The sequence below is a fragment of the Arvicanthis niloticus genome, chromosome X (assembly GCF_011762505.2).
Source record: "Arvicanthis niloticus isolate mArvNil1 chromosome X, mArvNil1.pat.X, whole genome shotgun sequence".
Classification (NCBI taxonomy): domain Eukaryota; kingdom Metazoa; phylum Chordata; class Mammalia; order Rodentia; family Muridae; genus Arvicanthis; species Arvicanthis niloticus.
Window position 1 is genome coordinate 129,756,285 of NC_047679.1, and position 23,192 is coordinate 129,779,476.

A 23,192-nucleotide genomic window follows, 5' to 3' on the forward strand; every position below is an offset into this window, starting at 1 on the left:
TTGTTGAAAGTAGGTATACCTTATTAAAGGAAGTGTGTCACTGGGAGTGGGATTGAGGTTTCAGATCATTAAGCATGACCAAGTGGTTCATTCTCTTCCTGTTGCCTACTGATCTGGATGTAAAACTCTCAGCTCCTTCTTTCTCTAACACCATGTCTGCCTGCATGCTGTCATGCTTCCCACCATAATAATGGTCTTGTTTCCCTTTATAAGGGTTGCTGTAAGACAATTAGCAAGACCTGTTTGGCAGGGCACCTGCTTTATTTCAAATACCCAGAGTCCAGTAAAATGATAGCCCCTTAACCAGAGGTGATGGAGCTGAATTTTCTTGATGGAGAGGTTGAGCATTGTCAATATATAAGATACGGAGAAGCTTGATGTTTGAAAATGTGTTGGTACTTTTGCTTCCCTTTGCTGGCAGAAATGCAGTAACATTACTCCCATGACTACTCTATAGCTCCTGGTTCACTTCTGGTACCCCTCAAGGGCACTATGGCTCTGCCCTTCATCCTTACCACTCTGGACAACCCTTTAACCAAGTGTTCCTCCCATGAGGGACAGGATAAGATGAGGATGCTGCTACAGAGTTGCAATGCTTGATATTCTCCATCAGACAGAAGGCCAAGGAGGAGAGTCAGAGGCAGCTTCTTTTCTTGCATGCCTGTGTTGGCTCAACAGCTAGATTCCAACATTTCCACTCTACACAAGGCTCTGTAATACCATTTTTGATCAGAAACCCAGGGGATGCCTACCTGTGTAAGAGTGGCCCACCCATTGCTCTGTGCTCATTGTTGTAACATGCTAATAAGACTTCCCCAAATGAGACCCCTTGTTTCCATGACCCCTTACCACTCTAAACATTAGTAAGCAGTTTGATGTTTTTTACTCCCCCATATGGCCTATTGTTTTGGCCAGAGCCCTTGCTGCTGGATCTGGAAAGTTAATGTCTCATAGATTGTGACAGACCAGACATAATTCAAATGGATTCAGCAAAGAATGAGCTATGTAATTCTAGTTACTGTAGTTTTAAGATGTGTACTGTGGTTTATGGAGGTAGAAGTCTATAGTTAATTATTAAGAATGTCCTCATTATTTTTTCATATTTGTCAGAAAGATGTACACAACTAAGGGTTAAGCTCTTATTTTAAACCTGTACTTTTTATTTTTAGAAAATATCACAAATCTCTTCCTGAAACATTGATATACAAATGAAATTGAAATATTTTCGTATAATCAGTGTTTCATCTGAGTGGGAAGTTTTTTAATCCATCTGTACCTACAGGGAAATGAACCTGCTTTCTAAATTAGCAATTTTCTTTCTTTTTGTTATGAGAACTTGACTTTGTGAAATAGAGCCTTTTTAAAAAATGGGCTCTTTGTACAGTTAATCAGATTACTGTGAACTGTCAGAGAAAACTTTAGTCCTGGACCTGATTTCCCAGAACCTATGCAGTGTTGCTTAGACTCTGTCCTGCTTTTATTCTTCTTAGGAGCTGGAGAATTTGAAGAAAAGCCAGCCTGCCTGCCTTTTTTCCTTTGTCATTCCTTCCTCCTGCTCCTTTCTGTTCCCAGTACCTCTTTTCACATTTTTGATGTATCAAATCTCCTTTTTCCCAATAATAAAATGTTTTAAAAATGATGTGATTACTAAGAGCATAAGTTTTAATCTTTGCTTACACAAGGGAATCACCTGTAGAATTTTAAATGTTGATGTGTGGCTCTTGTCCTAATGGTTTTGACTACACCAGTGCAAGATGCCATTGTGGCATTCTGAGGCTTCATATACCTCAGATTTTCTTTATGATCAGTGAAGACAGAGAAACACTAAAGAGTTGAAAGTAGGTGCTAAGAAAATTACAATTCTGTTAACAAGTGAATACTTTTTAAATTTTATTTTAAAATTAAATTGAAATGATTTCTGGATACTGAACACAAGTTAATATCACAATTTACTGTTACATTGTAAAGAAGAAAGGCATACTATGACAAAATGGAAAGGGGGGATTTTTGCCATCAGTATATGCTGAAAACTTGCTGCCCCAATGTTACCCTACAATTGATTTGACCACTACTATTGAAAAGTACATCCCACTGTTATGGTGTCAAAAACCAGGAGCTAAAACTGAGATAATGCAGGGCAAAATTTTTGTTTTTAAGGCTGTGCCTAGCTTATAGTCCCCTTTAGTAGGACGGATGAAGTGGCATTTACCCTGTAGCAGAGGAATTCTTATATACATTCTTCATGTCCTTTGCAAGCAAGCAAAGCTTGACAGAAGCAGAACTTTTGCTATTAGTATTAGCATAAACAAATTGCTACAAGTTTTAAATGCCAGTGTGGTCATCCAGTTTCAGAAAGCCTCATTTTTCAAGTCAAGTTGACCTGGTTCTCTTTATAGTCTGTTGGCTTAAAAAACACCCTACACAAAAGGAACATAAATCTCATTTTACTTGAAGAATACAAGTACTAACACTTTGGAAACAAGTTTGGAACTGACTTTGGAGAATGGAGGCCCTGTTATTATTTAACCCATATCAAACTTAATGGTGAAGGTAAAAAACGGGAGAGTTAGCTTCTAACCTAACACTAGCTAAGTTCTGTCAATCACTAACTGATAAAACAGCATCACTTAATAGCTGCTTGGAAGGTTTTGTATTTCCAAGATGACGGATGATATCACAGTTGTCAAAAGAGTTTTTCCCCAAAGATTGAGTTTCAGTGTTAGTCTTGGTCAGTGTTCTATAAAAAGTACTTTGGTGGCTATTTAATTTTTATGTATGCCATAATAGCTAAAGAGAATAAGAGTTATATCAATGTCTTTCAATAGGTCTGTTGACAAACTAAGACAGGATAGTTTAAAGAAAGGAACAACCACTTTTAAAATTCAAATTAAGGTAGTATACTTAAAGAGAAAACCCCTTACAATATTTTAAAACTTGATTAAGTAAACAACTGTAATAAAACAAAAAAAAATCTATTTAATTTAGTGAGTTATATATAAGTCCTAAGCAATCACTATCAAATGTTCTAAGTGTAATTTACATTCATAGATGATATAAATATAATTTTAATGTGCTTTATTAAAATAGTTTTACTATTAATGAGAGTTCCCTCAAATTATTTCATAGAAATTTAGAACTGTTACCCTCCTTTGTGGACCAACTATTTCTCAAGCAGCATATTCCCAGCCAGTCTGTGTGGAGGAAAATAACTCAAAGAAATACTTGTCTACAAATGAGGTTCATTTTGGCAACAGGATAATTCTACAAAGAATTGTATCTCATATTAACATTTAAAAAAACTAAACTCTGGCAAGAATGTAACCCATTTATATGTGTCTAGGTTAGCATTATCCAAATATTTAACAACAGAAGAAATCTTTTATATCATTGTTACAGTGATTCTTAGAAATGCTTTTAAAGAAGAGTTGGATTGAGGAGGGTGTGTGGAGGGGAGGGTTTGGCAGAATTCACCAGGATATACCATTATGGGAGGAGAACTGACTCCAGAGAGTTGTTTAAATTCCATAAGTGCACCATGATGAGAGACTAGGATTTAATCTCCCTGGTATGTAGACAAGATAGGAAGAGGGGCCATGGCTAAGTAATAAAGGTGAAACATTTCCAAGATGGCTATTTTCTCCTCACACTCCTGACTTGAGACAAAAACCTGGTAGCTCAAAACAAGCTTTTTATCTTCCATCAGCAGGGGCCTTGCTAGTGGCAAAGCTCAACAAGTTCAAGGCATGGTCAGAGTATGTTATACACAACAGTTGTGGGGCAATCAGCCATCCTTTGTTTCTTCAAACTGACCAACCCTAAATTAGGAGAGGAAAACTTCAGAGATTTAAAAATCCCCAGCCTTCAAGAAGAGATTGGATTTTTGTCTTCCTGAGGCCTCACTTTGCTTTGCAGAGGGTCTTTTTCTGTGTGTTTCCTGCATGTGTATGTCTCCTTACCCACAATAAATGCCTTTCTTCAGCTGTTGATTCTACCTGAGATTTTCCTGGTGCCACTTGTTGCCCTCGAGCTTTTCTTGCCATTTAATCTTTTAACTGGCAGATTAAGACCCCTAGACTATGTCAGTGGTATATACACATGCCACTCAAACCACATGTGTACTCAAACTACACATACATACACTAAAAGCTAAAAGAAAAAAAGAAAATATTTGGTATTGAAAATGGTATTTGGACATCAAGGAACTGCCAGAATTTTCTCATGTTCTTACAAACACATTTTTATCCTTTTTTTTTGAGACAGGGTCACAACATAAGTCTATTCTAGAGTAGCTGAGGATAACTTTGAACTCCTGATTCTCCTGACTTCACCTGAGTGCCTGGTTTATGCAATGCTGGGGATCAAACCTATGGCCTTGTTCACATTAACCTAGCACTCTACCGACTGAGCTACATCCCTAATCCTAAAAGACATCTTACTTTGGGGTTGCGAGGGAATGAGGGACAATAGTAGTACTAGTAACTATTTGAGAAAAGCAAATGGATATAAAATAGCTGTCTGCTATCAACAGATTTCCTTTACTAGTTTTGTATTGATAGCATCTGGATCTGTTATTAATAGGTTTTGGTTGTAAGGAAATAAAGAATAAATAAACTAACTAAAATTCTTTTTTTTTTTTTTTTTTTTTTTTTTTTTTTTTTTTTTTGAGACAGGGTTTCTTTGTGTAGCCCTGGCTGTCCTGGAACTCACTCTGTAGACCAGGCTGGCCTCGAACTCAGAAATCCGCCTGCCTCTGCCTCCCAAGTGCTGGGATTAAAGGCGTGCGCCACCACCGCCCGGCACTAACTAAAATTCTTATTTCTATTGCTGCCTGCCTGACTGTTGTATAACAGTTTCCTCTAAGATTGAAATTGTTGTGATTCAGACCCTGAACAAACATATGAGGTGCATATTTTACATACCAAAGCAGACCTGGCCTCCAGGTTCTCCCAGCATTTCTTAGTCCCTACCTGTTGCAGGGCATGAGTGACATATCCTGCCCTCTGCCCTGAACTTTCCAGCTGAGGGGCTGGGCTTCCCCTCCCACAGAAGCTCTGTATAATCCAGACATTCTGGTCTCTCCCTCTTTCTGCATTTTCTCTCTCACTGCTTGTACACACTCTTTCTTTCTCTTTCCTCTCCCCTTAGCCTCCTTCCCCATAGTGACTTTCTTGGCCTGTTCCTTTGGGATCAGTGAACCCACCTGAGAGTGACTCCCAATAAACCTGCCCTTATATACTTGAATTTGGCTCAAATTGGCTCATTTCAACAGCTGAGAAAAAACTTACCAGAAATGTTCCATCCTGCAAGGAAGATCAAGGAAGCAGAAAAGTAAACAACTCAAAATAGCTTCAGGAAATCTCTGAAATCAACAAGATTCACTAGACTCCTCCTTTCCACACCCCCAGAATAAGCAATAAAGCTGCAAAGAAAAAACAAACTGGGCTACCTGGAAGAGGTTTAGACCAAGTGGGTCACTTGAGATACTCTCCAACCTGTTGAACTGGCTACAGACTATTCAGTATGCTCCAGATCCCCAGCTTTTGTGATCTGTCACCTGTGGTGGGGTGGGCTTTGGTGATGCGGCTATCTTTGAGTCATTTCTGCTCATGTAAGTAACCCCAATAAAACTCACTGGCTCACCAAGTTGGACTTTTGTGGTACCCATACTTTGGTCTGTCATGGCTCTCTATCTACGTTGAGTGGATATGTGTGTTGCAATGCAACAAAAGTTTTGTCGCAAAACACTGACTGGAAGGCCAGTTCAAGATGGATTCACTGAAGATACCAAGGATGGATGACCTGGGTGGAACCTAGCCCCTTCAGGGAAATGGAAACTGAATGTTCTACATGTTTCAGAGATCATCTGACCCTTATCTCAGCAGAGCAGCTTGACCACAATATCCTGTTTTTCTAAATGTCCCCTTTGCCAGCATCCTGTTATCATTATGACCAGATGTACCCCCACAAAAATTTTTTGCTTAAAGCTGTTTCTTTCTACATGATGCTCTCCCACATAACTAAAACCACCATATAGAACCCCAAACTCTGCTTTTTGTGGGGCTGCTCTCCCTTCACTTGGAGACAGCCCAGAACTATAGGCCTTGAATAAAAAACTTTGGGCTTCAGTGTGTCTCTTTCATTAGGCCTCATACTGACTTCCAGTGAAAAGTGCTTCTTTTATTCCTTCATGATAAAGTAGGGATCCTTGAACATGAGATTGAAATCCCAGTAATACCTGTGTTTGCTCCTAGCTCATTTGAAGTCTCACCAATCCCTACTCTGGAAATCTCCACCCTGGAAAATTCTGCCCCCCCCCCCAAACCCTATAAAAATCCTGCCTTCCATTCAGTTCTTTGCTGCTTTTCTCCAAGGCAGAGGCCATCACCCTTGTGTCTTTCTCTATTTGTATCATGTGAGACTTGTAATATGGTTTGACTTTGTGGACAGGATACATTTCCCTTCAGAGTTGTAACACTTGCATTGGGGTCACCATTCTTCTCAGAGCTATAACACTTAAAGTAACAAGCCAGTGGAAATTAACCCTGCCCCTGGCCTGTCCCTGAACCTGAGACTTGGGAATCCCTGCCTCCATGACTCAGGATTAACAGCCAAGAAATACTTCTAACAGCACTAGATCACTGCATATGCTCCAAAGACCCCATAAAGCCCTGCCCCTCTGCCAAGCCTACTGTTGTTTGTTCCTAGTCAGAGACAGCTGCCATTCTGTGTCTCTTGCCAATAAATCTCTTCTTGTGTGGTTTGTTGCATGGTGTGATTTTGTGTTATTTCTGGGCTCATGACTGCCAAGATAACCTTGCGTTGGAAAAAAATTTTTTTACTATATGCCTTTTCTATCACTGAGTATCTGTGGCTAGGCACTGTAGTGAAGATGCAAAAGAAAAACATGTTCCTTGGTCTGGAGAGATGGCTCAGTGGTTAAGAGCACTGACTGCTCTTTCCGGAGGTCCTGAGTTCAATTCCCAACAACCACATGGTGGCTCACAACCATCTGCAATGGGATCTGCTGCCCTCTTCTGGTGTGTCTGAAGACAACTACAGTGTACTTATATACATAAAATAAATAAATCTTTAAAAAAAAAGAAAAAAGAAAAACATGTTCCTACTGGTATCTGGAAGAAAATGGAATTATTGGTATTGAGTTAGGTTAAAGGAAACTTTGAAGTAATGTAGCATGTAATCTATGAAGGTTATTATGATTCTAATGCTGGAGGGCCTCATGTGACTTAGGTTTTATCACTGGCACTACTACTCTTGTTAAATAGATAGTTATATATTAGCAGGCTTGAAGATTATTAAGGATGGCTCCAGTCATAATCAGCAGTTTATAAACCCAGGAACTGAAGAACTTTGTTTACCAATTCAAAGAATGGGATCTGAGTATCTTTGGCCTTGGGTAGATGACATTCTGAACTATTAGGAAGATCATAAGATTTACTTTCAAGCTAGGGGCATTCTGGTAATGAATAAAGCCATGTTCCCTGTCTCTTCAGAGTTAATCCAAATGGGCCTATCAATTACCTGGATAGGAAAACACCCCTGGGAAAGCTGCCTGCTCTGAAAAGTTTAGAAAGTAGTATACAACCAGGGATGGAGAGATGGCTCAGGGGTTAAGAGCACTGGTTGCTCTTCTAGAGGACCTGGATTCAATTCTCAGCACCCACATGGTGGCTCACAACTGTCTGCAACTCCACTTCCAGAGAATCCAACACACATATGGTATATAGACACACATGTAGGCAGAACACCTATTGATATAAAATAAAAATAAAGATTAAAATATGTTGAAAGAAAAAGAAAATAGTATGCAATCTATGTCAATCGATATGTCAGCAGAATGGTCACTCTGGCTATTGCCCATTTACTCTTCAGAGTGTTTCATGTTATTCTATAATTATCTCTGTTTTCTGAACTATGCTCTGTGTATCTCATTCATACTCAACAGAAATCCAAGATTTGGTGAGCAAGGTCAACATACAGACAACATTTTGAACTCAGGGGTTAAAGGCAAATTCATTAACATCTGTATCTAATAGTCTCTTAAAATTCCTTTAGTAACAAACCAAAAATTTAATATAAAACAGGTTTATTTTAGCAGCTCCCTTTTACATTATACATATTTATTCTCTATATAGGTTGATATTTTGGTCTATTTTGCATAGATAACATATTTGCTAACTCTTAAAATTGACTTTTTAATTTGCCATTTGCTGCTACCTAGCTTGAAGGAGGGACAGTAAATAAAACATGCTTGAGGAAAACATGAAGCAGAATTTAACATTTCAGTACAACTTTACTTGGATCCAGGCTTCATTGCCAAGTTTTCTTCCTCTTCTTTCTCAAATCCTGAGCAGACAAGAGATCTTCCTTTGGGATATCGAGCACAACACTTACGAAGTTCTTGGATGACGGCCTGACACTTCGATTCCAAATAGTTGTTGGCTGAAAAACAGGCAATTCTTAGTAATGATCTCAGAGAAATAAGAAGGTACAAGGTAATTAAGTATTTTCCAACCTTTTTCACTTAGCATTTTGAAGGAAGATATACCCAGCTTTATTGAATTCTTTCTGATTTAGAAATCTGTCAAGCTTTTAGAATGGGGAACAACATAAGCTTAAGCTAGCTAGCCAGCCTGATCTATGTTTGAAAAAGTTCCATAGGCTGATTAATATGTATTCTGCTATTAGTCAGTATATTCTGTAGAAGTCTGGTAAGTCTATTTGATTTATGCATTTTAACTCATAGTTCATAAGTCCTCATATTAAAAACAAATCAGACTTCATATAAATACCTAAGAATGTATCTCAAGATTTTAGAAAAAATAAGAGTAAGCCAAACTCAAAACTAATAGATGGAAAGAAAATAAAAATCAAGTAAAAAATTAATGGAGAACACAAAAAATACAAAGAGTCAATGAAACAGTTGACTTTTTGAAAAGATAAACAAAATTGAAAAACTAGCTAAACTAAACAAAAAAAAGAAGACTCAAATCAATAAAATTAAAATCTAAGCCCAGTGTTACAGAGCTATATCCTAAACTACTTAGGGGGCTGAGGTAGGAGAATCTTAAGTTCATGGCCTACCTGGGCTATAGAGTGAGTTCAAGCCTACACAGGATAATTTAGTGAAACTCTGCCTCAAAATTTAAAAAGCAACAAGAGACATGAGGGTATTTTAGTTGAATGTTTGCACAAGGCCCCAGGTTCAATTTCCTATACAACAACAGCAGAAATAATAATAATGATGATGATAATAATAATAACAAAAATTTACAATAGAAACAAGAAAATAATTAGTGAATATTTTGAAAAATGGTATGTCAATAAATTGAAAAGCCTAAGAAAAATGGAAAAATTTCTGTATATATGAACTCCAAAATATAAAAACTCTAAATAAATAAATAGCAAGCAATGAGACTGAAAATATGATTAAAAAAAAGACTTCCATCAAAGAAAACCATAGAACCTGACACATTTGTGGTAGCAGGGATTGAATTTAGGACCTTGTACATACTAGACAGATGCTCAACAACCACTGTTTTAAAACAAAACAAAACTAACACTAATGGTTCTCAGACTAGATCACAAAATACAAAGGGAAAGGATGGAGCCAGAGAGATGAGTCAGCAGTTAAGAGTACTGGCTACTATTCTAGAAGACCTAGGTTTGTTTCCGAGTATCCATATGGTAGCTCACAACTGTCTGTAGCTCCAATTCTAGGGGATCCAATACCCTCCTCTGGCCTCTATTGACACCAAGCACACATGTAATGCAGAGGCATATATGCAGGTAAAATATCCATACACAAAAAATAAAATTAAAAAAAAAAGAATTCTTCGTCAAGCCCAAGTGAATCAAGGACCTCCACATAAAAACAGATACACCAAACCTAATAAAAGAGAAAGTAGGGAAAAGCCCAAATACATGGGCACAGGGGAAAATTTCTGAACAGAACACCAATGGCTTATGCTCTTATCAAGAATCAACAAATGGGACCTCATAAAATTGCAAAGCTTCTGTAAGACAAAGGACACTGTCAATAGGACAAAATGGCAACCAACACATTGGGAAAAGTTCTTTACCAATCCTACATCTGACAGAGTGTTAATATCCAATATATACAAAGAACTCAAGAAGTTAGACTTCAGAGAACCAAATAACCTTATTAAAAAATGGGAAACAGAGCCAAACAGAGAATTCTCAACTGAGGAAACTCAAATGGCCAAGAAGCACCTAAAGAAATGTTCAACATCCTTAGTCATCAGGGAAATGCAAATCAAAATAACACTGAGATACCACCTCACACAAGTCAGAATGGCTAAGATCAAAAACTCAGGTGACAACAGATGCTGGTGAGGATGTGAAGAAAGAGGAACACTCCTCCATTGTTAGTGGGATTGCAATCACTCTAGAAATCAGTCTGACGTTTCTTCAGAAAATTGGTCATACCTGAGGACCCAGCTATACCACTCCTGGGCATATACCCAGAAGATGCTCTAACATGTAATAAAGACACATACTCCACTATGTTCATAGCAGCCATATTTATAATAGCCAGAACCTGCAAACAACTTAGATGTCCTTCGACAGAGGAATGGATACAGAAAATGTGGTATATTTACACAACTGGATACTACTCAGATATTAAAAACAATGACTTCATGAAATCTGCAGGCAAATGGATGGATCTAGAAAATATCATCCTGAGTGAGGTAACTCAGTCACAAAAGAACACAAATGGTATGTACTCACTGATAAGTGGATATTAAGCAAAAAGTATGGAATACCCATGTTACAACTCACAGACCACATGAAGCTCAAGAGGAAGAAAGACCAAAGAGCAGGGTGCTTCAGTTTTACTTAGGATGAGGAACAAAATAATCATGGGAAGTAGAGGGTGGGAGCTACTTGGGAGGAAGAGAAGAGGGGAGGGGGGGAAATAAGGGAAGAATCAGGTACAGGAGGAGATGGAGGAGATCTACAGAGGGTCAGGAAATTGAACAGAGGTGTGTAGCAATGGGGGATAGGGAACTGGGTAGCAACCAGAAAGTTCCAGATGCTAGGAAAGCAAGAGCCTCCCAGGATCCCACAGGGATGACATTATCTGAAATACCCCACAAAGTAGAGGGAAAACCTGTCTGGACCACATCCAGAGGTTAGGCATAGCCCCCAATTGAGGGATGGGGCCTACTCACCCATCTGCAAAATTTTAACCCAAAATTGATCCTGTCTAAAGGAAATACAGGGAAAAAGAGTGGAGTAGAGACTGAAGGAAAGGCCATCTAGACACTGCCACACCTGGGGATCCATCCCACATGCAGACACCAAACCCAGACATTATTGTTGATGACAAGAAGTGCTTGCTGACAGGAGTCTGATACAGCTGACTCCTGAGAGGCTCTGCCAGATCCTGATCAATTCAGATGTGGATGCTTGCAACAGGGACCCCAATGGAAGAGTTAGGGAAAGGACTGAAGGAGCTAAAGGGGCCTTATCCAGCATCAGTGGGAGGGGAGGCCCTTGGTCCTGTGATGGCTTGATGCTCCAGTGTAGAGGAATGCTAGGGCAGTGAGGCAGGAGTGGGTAAGTGGGTGGGGGAGCATCCTCATAGAAGCATGGTAAGGGGGAATAGGATGGGGATTTGCAGAGGGGAAACTGGGGAAAGGGGATAACATTTGAAATGTAAATAAATCAAATATCTAATTAAAAAAGAAAAGATAATAGGATAAATAGTATAACAGAACTGAATGGCATATGACCTAAAATTAGTAGGTGATTAGGAATAGATGATTTTCTAACCCCCCAAAATACAAAGAAATAAAAGCATCTTACATAAACAACAAAAAAGAGTTCTTCCAAATTCATTTTACAAAATCAATATCCTTAATGAATATACATGCAGATAGCCTATGTTAACTACTTTAAAACTTAATTCAGTGACATATTGAAAAGAAACGTTTTTTTCAAGAATGCAAATATGATTCAACATACAGAAATCAATAAATACAATATAAGAAGAAGAGTTAAAACAACTACATTAACATCTCAATAGATGTAGATAAAGGCTTTTACTAAAATTCAACATCCTTTCATGTAAAGTAATCCTGAAATAACTAGGTATGATAGGGTTGTATCTTCATAGAATAAATGCTATATATATAATAAACCTATAGCCAATAACCTACAGAATAGGGGGAAATTAAAACAACCTTTTCCTCCAGAAATTATTATTATCCCTACCTTTATTTAATACAGTACTTGAAATGTTAAACAGAGAAATCAGCAAGAGAAAAAAATGAAATGAATACAAATAGAAAAGCAGGAAGTAAAATTATTCCTGTTTATAAATAAGATCCTATACTTAGAAAAGCCTAAGGCACCACTGAAAGCTTTAGAACTGATAAAGTCAGCATAGTAGCAGGTACAAAATTAACATATAAAAATCAGTATCTTTTCTATGTTCTAATAAGCTCATTAAAGAAATAAATGAGGAAATAATAGCCTCAAAAATAAAATGCCTATGAATATTCCCAAATAAGGTGAAAAATAAAAGACTTTTCAATGAAAATTATGAAACACTGAAGAAATTGAAGATATTAGGAAATGGAAAGAAGACCTTCCATGCACATAGATCTGTAGAATACTGATAAAAATGACAATACAGCTTAAAATTCATATAGAAGACCTCGAATAGCCAAAGCAGCATTGAGCATAATTTATGGACTACAACAAAGGGCCTAGAAGTAAGTCACACAGCTACAGCCACCTGAGTTGTGATACAGATGTCCTGAACTTTTTGTTGTAGGTGTGGTTGGAGATCAAACTGATAATTAGTCCTTCACTGCACTAATTCCTAGTCCCTGAGGTCTAGTATTAAAACCTGTTTTGTGGTATATATGTATGTATGCATGCATGCATCTATTTTTGAGTTTTTGAGATAGGCTGCCACTTTGTAGCCAGGCTGGCCTTGAACTTATCTCCCTGCTTCTGCTTCACTTCCAAAGTATTGGGATTATAAGTATGTACTTTCTGTTTGTGTATACATGCAGCATTCAGGATAGAAACTAAGGCCTAGTACATTCTGAGTAAGTGTTCTATCCCTGAGCCATATCCTCAACTCTAAACCAAGACTTTTTATAGAAGTGCTTTCCTTAGCTCAGTAATTCTTATCTATGGTTGCACATTAAAATCACCTGGTTAGCTTTGTAAACTGATTCCTGCTCAGACTCTATCTTCAGGAAATCTGCTTTAAGTGTGCTAGACATGTTTTTAAAGTTCTCCAGGTAATTCTAATGTACTATTGGACTCAAGAACCCATAGCTTAAATGACATTAGTTTGTGTATGGTGCTGAGGACCTTGGGGTTTTTGCACACATTAAGCAAGTGCTCTCTACCACTTAAGACAGCCTCCTAGTCCCTACATAACGTCACTTTGAATATTCTAAACATTTCATGATACACTGGAGAAAATATTTATGATTAATTATAGAAGTGTTACATTTAAAGTTAATGAAAGTTGCTGATGACTTAATTTATTTCTTATAGTTAGGTGACAGGTAAAGTTGAAAAATATTTTTTTAAAAAAAACTATATACTACCTTGTAAACATTTTTGTATTTCACAGGCTTGTTTCTGGCATGGATCCTTTTGTGGCATATCCAGAAAACTAAAACAAAAAAAATTATAGTTTTTCTTTTTTAGTTTTAGTCATAAAGACTTTGTAGCCTATCTACATGGACTTTTCTTCTCGGACAAATAGAATAACAATAGCTGCAAAAATAAATGCACTAAAAATACTCTTTCTTCATTGATAGGATCAATCAACTATATTTTTATATTGCCACCTCATTAATATGGAAGATATAGATTTTCATAAAAAATTTCAGTGTAGTCATCTTGAATATTGTAAACCAATGTTGCAATGACACCAGTTTTAAAGGTCTAGCTCAATGCCTGGCTCTATGATTCACAAAAGAATCCCTGTGGTAAATGATTAAACTCCTTGAATGATTTTTTTTCTTTGATTATTCATGTCAATGGGAATTATACGTACCTCAAAGAACCAATGGAAGGACTAAACGTGATAAAATATATGAAGTGCACAGAACAGTAACTGGAAAGCAATGAGAACTCAACTCAATACATGGTGGCTATTATACCCAAGTGCTTTTTGTTTAAGGCAGGATCTCACTATGTTTCTTAGGCTGGCATCAAACTCCTGGAGCCAAGTGATCTTCCTGCCTCAGTCTTCCAAATAGCTGGAATTATAGGCATACATCATTGCTCTGGGCCCAAGACTTATTTTAAAAAGCAAAAGCTTATTTCAATGTACATAAACTGTCATGACTGTTTTAATTCAGGAAATTCTTCACAAGTAGTATAAATGCTTTCCCAGGAACTAGCAATATTAGTTGCTATTACCTCTTGAGAAAGGTGCCAATTAAAGTTAACATTATCTTTTGAGCTCATATGGATGCCAAATATGTAAAATATTATAATTAAAGAAATAATTTAGATTTACAAAATTTTGATGAGAAACGTGTAAAAACAATTCAAAGACACAGTTTCAGAAAGAAGGAAGGCATAGGAGCCTTTGCAGCTAATTTCATCAGTACAAATAACCTTTTTCTCCCAGAACTCCTTAAGTTCTCAGTAGATCCAAATTAGGTCAGTACTGGGATGGGAAACACTAGAACAAAACCTCAGATATTTACAGGATGAAATAAGGAAAAGCAGGTGAATTTGCTGCAGGGGAAATAAGCGACAAATACATGTTGATGCTGTAAAAGCTGCTCTCTTCTCTCTAAATCAGTACCAAGTCCTTGGTGATGAGGGCATCTGTTCTGTAGCATGCTCTGATTTTTGTGGGATTCACCAGATCCTAGGTTCAGCCGATGAAGTCCATTAAAGGTTCTATGGCAATTCCCAAAAGGAGTCAATTTCAAGTTACACATCCTGACTAAATGCTTTTGTTGGCTTGATTTCTGCCCTGTGTAACCCTTTCTCTGTAGTGTCACTGGCAATGTTCTTCATGACCCTTCCTAAACATTTCTGTTCTTGATCAGTTTTTCAAACTAATCCTCCCCCTCCCCCCTCAGGCTCAAGGGTGGGAGCACAGCAGTGGTGAATGAAGTGATTGCCATGTAATGAATAGAACAGAGGAGCGTGTCTTCCTAGAAATCCAGCACCTGAAAAAAAAATCATTCAAATCACTACAACTGAATAAGAGTGTAAACAAAGAAGGGAAAGGAGGAGGGAAAGTAGAAATACATACCAGGTTAATCATCAGGCAAAAGTTTAAGGAGTAGTTCCTGTACTCCCCTGACCTGTCAGAAAAAGGAAATTATATATAAAGTACTCTGTTGTAAGAACCCCAGTACAGGGAAAATGACTGAGTAACATGTGTACCATTAAATGATGCTGAATCTGCCACAAGCGAGAGTTGTTATCCATGTAGCGCTCCTCTGGGTAGAGTTGCCACATGAGAGGTAGTTGGGAGGTAAGAAGGTGACTTGGCTTAGTTGCGTCACCTAAAGGAACCTGAACTTGCTGGACTCGAGCCTTTAGGAAACTTGTCTCCTGATAGGAATGATTGAAAATAGAACCAAAAACATCAGAATATTCAGACTAGATAGAAGCCAGGTTACTTGAAAGCAGAATTAAAACAAACAAACAAACAAACAAACTTAAAATCAAAGCAGTTACCTCTTCCACCACAGCTACCCATGTGCGCTGATATTCGTCGCGGTAGATTCCTTCTTGGTGAACCCAGAGATGATCGGGTGGAGCCCCCACATCCTCTCTTGCCATTCTGGGCTTTGGGTTCCAATTCTAGCCCTGCTTTTCTCCACCTGAGCCTGCAGCATCCGCGCACAGGACACAGGTGTGACTTTTGAGGTTTGGATGAACTCACTAGTGAGCAAGGTGACCTGGGACTAGCAACCACAGACCAGAACCAAACCTCATACAAATCTATTTGTACAACCTAAACATAAAGCAAAGCCTAGGTAATGGTAACTTTCTATGGCAAAACACTCAAGAATTCTTTAAATTCTGTGGGGAGATGAGAACTGCGGGAGTCTGGGCACTGTGTTCGTTCTCTCTCTCTCTCTCTCTCTCTCTCTCTCTCTTTCTTGCATTTACAAAACAGTGTTCAAAGGTAATGTGTTAGCATTACAAAATGCACAGAAGTGTATCTAAAGACACAATTTTTATTTTATAAATTAGAAGGTTAAAAATATCTCTCTGTGTTACAATTCTCAGAGTTTTGGGTGCCAAGGAAACTCTCCATAATAGTCCTCTGCCCAGCTTTGGATCTCGTAACTTCATATGCATTTTTCATGAATAGAATCTTGTAGAAGCCCATCATAGCATCATGATGCAGATTCACTGTATTTCTACCTTTACAGAACACACATACATCAATGGGTATCTGTCCCATGATACTCCTATCCCTAATAACTATTAGTGGGAAAGGAAATGAAGCATAGCTTGGGAGATGGTTAGAACCTTCAAAATGATACAGTCCAGATCAAACCAGATGTCAACCATGATGTGGAATGAGGAGAAGGCAGAAATAAAGGAATTAAGCTAAACCAAGTCCTATTTTTTTCAAGGATGCCAACCTGAATTTGATTTTTCCTTCTTAACCCTGTTTTTCTGACTATGCACTAAAAGGAAAGTAGGAATAAAAATTGTTGTCTCAAAATGGGTATGTTGGTGCATGCCTGTAATCCCAGCATGCCAGAGGCTGAGCAAGGTTCTGTCCAGTCTGGGATACATAGGATGTTTGGTTAATCTCTAGGTTAACTACATAAGGAGATAAGGAGGCCTTGTTGAAAGAAAGAAGGAAAGAAAGAAAGAAAGAAAGAAAGAAAGAGAGAGAGAGAGAGAGAGAGAGAGAGAGAGAGAGAGAGAAAGGAAAAAGAGAGAAAAGAATATGGTGACTAATAAATAAGTATCATAAGTTTATCCATTTATTCCCTAAGTGATTATGACTCTGAACCTCTCACATGTTCCCCCTTTCACTTGTATGTACTCTCATTTCCAACTTATTTATGATAGAATCCCTTTTCTATAACCAAACCCTCCTTTCTATATGGCAATATCATTCCTTTTGTACAGTCAAAAGTTATGAATTATCTTGAATTTCCTTTCATTCAGTTGTTACAGGTTATGCAAACAATTCTAGCAATATCATTATTACCACTGTATTCAACCCCAAATTTCTTTCAAATACCAGGGCTGTCTCAAGCTGCATACTTTTGCTGTTCCTTTCTATCTGCCTAAAATGCATGAATCTCTAGCTATGAACTTTGTAATTTTTTTCATTTAGCAAATACAAATGTTTTGCCTTTCTTCTAGAGCTTTACAAAGATCATCCCCAGCAAATTCTAATATAAGAATAAAATGTGTGCGTGCATGTGCTCACATACACATACACACACACACACACACACACACACACACACAGAACATCTTAAAAGGAGGATCCAACAGTTAAAGGCTTCAAGACCATCTCAACTTCATCAATATAGATAGGTCCTACCAACAACCAACATGTTGACATTTAAATTTCTTTTGAATCAAAACAAAACTTTATTGGTCATACTGACATTAAAGGAAATAATTCCAGTAGATGAAAAGGCAGATAGCATGTAATATTCTGAATTACTATGAGGCACTACAAAATGTTCTTAGAAGAAAGGCATTATAGTGTGCTCCTATGACTTCCATAGGTTAACAGGTTGGGCACTGACAATAATGAGCCTGGGAACAACACTCAGCACATTAACCTGGATTTATGTGTCCTATCATTAAGAGGCAATTCCAGTGATCAAGGGTCTAATAAGCCACCACATAACTATGAAACCATCAACACCCTCAGTAGAGATATGCAAAGGCTTAACAAAAGGCATTCAGATCAAAGTCTATAAAAATCACATGCTGGATGAATGAAACATCATTTCTAGAAATGTGATTCTTAGAATACTTGATCCCAACATTTTCCTTGGTCAAATAAGTTTGGGAATACTAGAGATTATAAAAGCACATTAGCATAGTAAAAACTCCAACCGACTTACACTATACAGAGATTTTATATAGTTTTAACATTTCCCAAATTTATTTGACTAGAGAACATTTTTTGGCATATGGTATTTGTTCACAAATTTCAAGATTCCCCCAACTAAAGAATATCTTAAGCTCAGGATAAATTTAGTTACAAGGTACAATACAATACATAGAATATAACCTATGCAATTTAACTTAAAAATACTACCAGTTTCAAACACAAATATACCCCAAAAGCTATCACAACCACTAAAGGAGATTTCCTCCATAAAAGTTGCCTTCATTCCAAAAGCCATGTTGACTTAGACATATTATTTTTAGATACTTTGTAAATTAGGTTCTAAATGAATGATGAAATACAGAAGAGCTTTCTTAGGTTGTAATTAAAATAGAACCATCATTTTTCCTTTACAGAAAGAATGGTTTTATATATTTTTCCTTAAAAGAGTATGATTTACTTTAATTTTGAGGTATTTAAGTTTTTAAAATAGCATCAATAAATTGAATGTACTAATTATTTAAAGTTATTTAATAATGTCATCCAATTATAATTTCAGTTAGCAAAGAACACAGGCCCAGATATCAGCTTGCCTGATGAATGAATCCTGCTTGTGCCACTGAGAAACTTTGTGACCATCAGACAACCTAATTTTTCTCTACTTCACTTTCTCTGAGGTGTAAAATTATGAACATATTGATTGCAATGATACTTATTAAACACTTCTCATATGTTTAACATATAGTTAGGTACACTGACCCATTTGATCTTCACAGTTTTCATGGGATGCTATGAGACGGGCATTAGTATTATTCCCACTTAAAGGTGATGAATGTAAGGCATACAAAAGTTAGCTAACTAGTCCACTAGTTCACACAGATAGAGGTTGCAGAGCCGCATTAAAGTTGAGGCAGTTTATATACACTATATGTAAAAAGCTTGCTATAAATATTAATCATTATTTCCCTCTGCAGTCAAATGTTTGGAGCTATGACAGGTAGCATGAACACTCTAGTATATGAGACTGATTAAAATCAACAAAAGTATCTTTCTTCTTGAAGGTGGCTAAACAAATTGATAAACTGAAAATATCCCTTAAGCAAATATAATAAGATGAGCAGTCCTTGCTGCCCCAACAGAGTAGGACATGTCAGCTATGAACAGTAACTGAAAATAACATATGACAGAAAACTGAAACTTAGAGAGAAAATATAGATAGGTCCAATTACACCCCTGCAATTTCTCCAACCCTTATCATTATAAAACTTAATCGTGGAAAGATACGGACTAAGCATTAGGAAAAAGCAGAGGTTGTTAGCATATATATTGTACCACAGTGCTCTGGACTTGGGACAGTATTTGTAGGGAGCCTTGGTTGGAACTGACTTGGGAGAAAAGAGCAAAGCATCAACACCTCTTCAAGTAACACCTTGAATATGTTCCCTTTCCAGTACTGCCATATCTGTCTGGCTTCAGAACTATAAAAGAAATTTTTAAAAAATTCAAACAAAAGCATATGAGCTGTGGAGGCTGCGTGGCATATATTTTGCTTTCATTTATAATCAGTACTAAACCCCTTGTGTAATTGTTAAACTTGTAAATTTTAAGGAAGATTTGTATATTTATCCCTCAGTTCACTGGCATATTTTAAAATAAAATTAGTTTTATATATAAGTTAACCATGTCTGACACCAAGGAAAAGACCAGAGGAAATCTGTAATTTCCTAGAATTAGTTTCTTGATGTGACACATTCAAACTTGAACAATAAAGTCCCTCAATCCTTCTCTTCCTGTATTAGACAAATATATATTTAAAAGCTTTTGTAAAAAGTAGCAGCAAGCAAACTGGAGTTACTTTTTCAGATACAGTAAAACACTGTGTCTGTCAAAGGTTACTCACATGAATAAAATGTTTCTTGGACTAATTATTCCACCTCCAGCACAGCTAGGCTAAAACTTCCAGGTCCCCCACCCCGGGACACTCAAGCAGGGATCGCGATGTGAGCCTAGGACGAACCAAGGGACATCCAGAGCCGAGATCACTCTAGAACCGAAGGTAGGAGGTGCAGGCCAGTAGCCGGAAGTGGTCCAGGGGCTATGAGTTGGAAATAAAACAAAATAAAACAAAACCTTAACTATTTTAGGACGGACTTTCAAAAGAGGCCCTTATTCGCGGCGATGTCCCCTCAAAGAGCAGTCCCTGACGCATGTAGGCCGCGCCGGGCTCTCATCAGCGGGCGGGCAAAATGGGCGCCAGCACTACGAAGGCGTCTGCCCTGGAGCTACTCACACAGCCCACGTCCACCCCGGCAGGGGAACACCGCCTCCCTGCTGCCCAGCTAGCTGCCCAGCCTGCCCCGTAGACCTCTTTCGCCAGCCACCACCCAATGTCCCATTGCTTTGCTAACCGAGACCAACCCGGGCGCCTCCCAGGTACTGCTAGTGGGGTACCGCCTCTGAGCCCCAGGCTCCGCCCCTGTGGAACCCGCGCCGCTAGGCCAGGGCTGGGCGGAGCGTCAAGCGCAGGGCTAGTAAGGCTGCGTCTGAGCACCGGGTTGGACAAGCGGCTGTGCGCCCTTGGCGGACGTGAGTGGAAAGAAGATGGCGGTGCAGGTGGTGCAAGCTGTGCAGGCGGTTCATCTTGAGTCTGACGCTTTCCTAGTTTGTCTCAACCATGCTCTGAGCACAGAAAAGGAGGAGGTGATGGGTCTATGTATAGGGGAGGTGAGTAGGTCGGCCAACTTGGTTGAAATCCCGCTGATCAGTACCCAGTGGTCCTTGAGGCGGCTGGGAGGCCATAGGAATGTGATCTGGATCCTTTGAGTTGTCTAATGCTGTCTCGGGGTACTTTTCCTCTGTCACTCTGATCTATGCTTATGTCCCTGTAAACCCTCAGCGGTCTGCATGAACTCACGGGGATGGGGGTTATCATACCAGTGATTTAAACTGCAAACCAGGCCAGAAACACATTCTAGTATGAGTTATCGAGGTATAGGAAACAAGTTGCCCACAGTTACAGCCTTGTGTCTCACCACCAGTTTTTCCTATGAGAAGCAGAGCTATCTATCTATCTATCTATCTATCTATCTATCTATCACTAAAGCATTTTAAAGTACAGCAAAGAACTCAAAACAGAAGGGTTTCATGGGCTCCAAAGTCTCTGTTGTGGTTAAATGTTACAGATATTTAAAAGTAGATGAGGAAATACCGTGTACCTTTAAAGTACTCAGAAAGAATTCTCCAGTCTTTCATACTGTTGTGTGTGAACACATGGTCTAATTTTCATGTAAATCTACATCCCTATAACTAAATAAGTGTGTCATTAATGTTTTCTGCTCTTTCCTACTCTAGTTGAATGATGACATAAGGTAAGACTATATTTGTTTATTTACATCATATTATAATCTCTAAACTGATTCTTAGTGAAGAATTACAGCAACTTTGGTAACAGTGTTTACATGTTTTTATCTTAATATTAACAGTATAGAGATCCCTTACTATAATCTGAGTTCTACTGCAATCCTAAAGATTCATTTTAGCCTTATATCATAGCATAATTTTTATTTAAAATATATTTGCTCCTATGTGGAAAATCTGCCTGGAGGAACCAACATCATAAGTGAATATGTAAAAGTTCTTATACATAGAATTCTGTTGGAGCTCCAGGAGCCTAATTGGTTACTGCATGATAGTTAAATGAATAGAACTTTATTAACTGTAATAAAAACAGCTTGTTAAAAATGACTATCAATATACTTGACATTTGGTTATATTGCTTTCCATTTTTGTGCTTTATGTCTTTTATATCTCTCTTCCCTGAAACACCAGGGATAGGCCACTAACTTTCCTTGTGGCAGATAATGTCTACATATTGAGAAGATTTTTCCTTGTTGACCCATCACCCATCTAAATCATCAGTGGATTTCTGTCCCATCCTTGTGAACCCTACAGATCCTAGAGGTTCCTAGTAGTTTGAAATCTTGAGAAATGATAAAACCTTTGAGTCCCTGTTGTTAAAACTACAAAGCATAGCTTATTGTTTATCAAGCCTCCTCCTTAAAACCTGGAATCTACTCTGTTCCCATTTCTTCCTCTTCTGTTTCAGCTAAGGTTACATTGCAAAAACTGTTTATCTTATTTTTCCGTGACTCCCTTTTCTATTCTAAACTCCAATTCCTCTTTTTCTAATATATCTCCAATAGGAGTGACTCCAAATTTACATACACTGGAACTGAAATGCGCACAGTTCCAGAAAAGGTATGTATGATAAAATTCTGCATGATCAAAACTTGTGGTTGGGGAGAAATTTCTGCAGTCTGTTTGATGACTTCAGCCAGGATATTAATCCACTTTGTAATTGTGCAGTATGGATTTTTCTATACTAAAATCAGATGAAAAATCTTGTTAGAAAGGAACCTAGTTAGTTTCTGTTCTTTGTAGGAACTTTACTTGATCAATAGGAACAATCTGATCAACATTACTCTTTTCTTCTTGCAGTTGCCTGTTTTCAAGCCTAAGTCCTAAGACTTTTAAATTTGGTTCATATTTTTTTTTACCTCTTTACCCAATCCTCAATAGTCTATTTATACTTTGCATAGGCAATCTATACATGGTGTTGTGATTTTTAGGCCACTCTGGCTTTTCTCCTGAGTGTTCACTCCCACCCCAGTTTTCCTGCCATTCTCTAGGCTAATTGTATAAAATTAGTTAGATTTTCTCTCAATATATTAGAGCCCAAGGATTCTGTAAAATAGAGTAAAAATAATTGTTTCTTATCCTTTCTCCAAGCTACTAGGCAAAGCATCTACTTACTTATCTTTATTTATTATATGCAAATTCCTTCAGTATAACCTCTCAGCCTCTTTTCTTCCTGTATTAAAATTTTCTAGAGGAACAGAAGCAATAGAGTTGAGATCTCTTTCTTACAAAAGGGAATTTATAGGATTTATTGCCCATTTGGGGCCTGAGTGGTCCAAAATTGGCTTCCAGATCGCTGGTGAGTGGGATAATTCCATACCGAGAAGCTGAAAGTCTCAGCTCAAGGAGGATAAATGCTGCAGCTACACTGCAAGCCTGGAAACTCCCACGAGTTTAGCTGGTATGC

At 37.9% G+C, this 23,192-nt stretch overlaps 3 protein-coding genes across 10 annotated transcripts in view; 1 reads left to right on the forward strand and 2 right to left on the reverse strand.

Annotated features, from left to right (window-relative positions):
• Nucleotides 1-1,877: 1,877 nt before the first annotated feature.
• Nucleotides 1,878-20,131, reverse strand: Cmc4 (C-X9-C motif containing 4). 3 transcript variants are annotated; one of them, XM_076918490.1, is made up of 4 exons: nucleotides 19,989-20,128; nucleotides 14,072-14,131; nucleotides 13,617-13,684; nucleotides 1,878-8,460 (listed from the first exon to the last, which is right to left on the reverse strand). In XM_076918490.1, the coding sequence occupies exons 3-4, from the start codon at nucleotides 13,672-13,674 to the stop codon at nucleotides 8,312-8,314; spliced, it is 207 nt and encodes a 68-aa protein (XP_076774605.1). In that variant the 5' UTR covers nucleotides 13,675-13,684; nucleotides 14,072-14,131; nucleotides 19,989-20,128; the 3' UTR covers nucleotides 1,878-8,311. The 3 variants fall into 3 exon arrangements, with proteins under 3 accessions (XP_076774605.1, XP_034340583.1, XP_076774606.1); XM_034484692.2 differs by lacking the exon at nucleotides 14,072-14,131 and having other exon boundaries at nucleotides 19,989-20,131; XM_076918491.1 differs by lacking the exon at nucleotides 19,989-20,128 and having other exon boundaries at nucleotides 14,072-15,187.
• Mtcp1 (mature T cell proliferation 1) lies at nucleotides 14,352-20,127 on the reverse strand. Of its 2 annotated transcripts, XM_076918489.1 has the most exons (5): nucleotides 19,989-20,127; nucleotides 15,724-15,875; nucleotides 15,427-15,597; nucleotides 15,293-15,344; nucleotides 14,352-15,206 (listed from the first exon to the last, which is right to left on the reverse strand). In XM_076918489.1, the coding sequence occupies exons 2-4, from the start codon at nucleotides 15,826-15,828 to the stop codon at nucleotides 15,297-15,299; spliced, it is 324 nt and encodes a 107-aa protein (XP_076774604.1). In that variant the 5' UTR covers nucleotides 15,829-15,875; nucleotides 19,989-20,127; the 3' UTR covers nucleotides 14,352-15,206; nucleotides 15,293-15,296. The 2 variants fall into 2 exon arrangements, with proteins under 2 accessions (XP_076774604.1, XP_034340581.1); XM_034484690.2 differs by lacking the exon at nucleotides 19,989-20,127 and having other exon boundaries at nucleotides 15,724-19,980.
• A 480-nt stretch (nucleotides 20,132-20,611) lies between the features above and the next one.
• Nucleotides 20,612-23,192, forward strand: part of Brcc3 (BRCA1/BRCA2-containing complex subunit 3) — a 45,808-nt gene continuing 43,227 nt past the window's right edge. For 4 of the 5 annotated variants that reach the window (XM_034485521.2, XM_034485520.2, XM_034485522.2 and 1 more), the window contains exons 1-3: nucleotides 20,615-20,812; nucleotides 21,440-21,456; nucleotides 22,291-22,345. In XM_034485521.2, the coding sequence (XP_034341412.1) occupies nucleotides 20,690-20,812; nucleotides 21,440-21,456; nucleotides 22,291-22,345 (195 nt within the window). In that variant the 5' untranslated portion in view covers nucleotides 20,615-20,689. Of the gene's footprint in view, nucleotides 20,813-21,439; nucleotides 21,457-22,290; nucleotides 22,346-23,192 lie in introns of all 5 variants that reach the window. The other variant, XM_076918486.1, reaches the window with a different exon arrangement.

Excerpts from the sequence above, each read along its gene's own strand:
- Mtcp1 (XM_076918489.1), bottom strand. The coding sequence starts at position 15,828 with ATGGCAAGAGAGGATGTGGGGGCTCCACCCGATCATCTCTGGGTTCAC. Across the intron at positions 15,598-15,723 it reads GGGTAGCTGTGGTGGAAGAG|GAGACAAGTTTCCTAAAGGC; the intron begins GTAACTGCTTTG and ends CATTCCTATCAG. Across the intron at positions 15,345-15,426 it reads AGATTCAGCATCATTTAATG|GTCAGGGGAGTACAGGAACT; the intron begins GTACACATGTTA and ends TTTTTCTGACAG.
- Cmc4 (XM_034484692.2), bottom strand. The coding sequence starts at position 13,674 with ATGCCACAAAAGGATCCATGCCAGAAACAAGCCTGTGAAATACAAAAA. Across the intron at positions 8,461-13,616 it reads AATACAAAAATGTTTACAAG|CCAACAACTATTTGGAATCG; the intron begins GTAGTATATAGT and ends CCTGTTTTTCAG.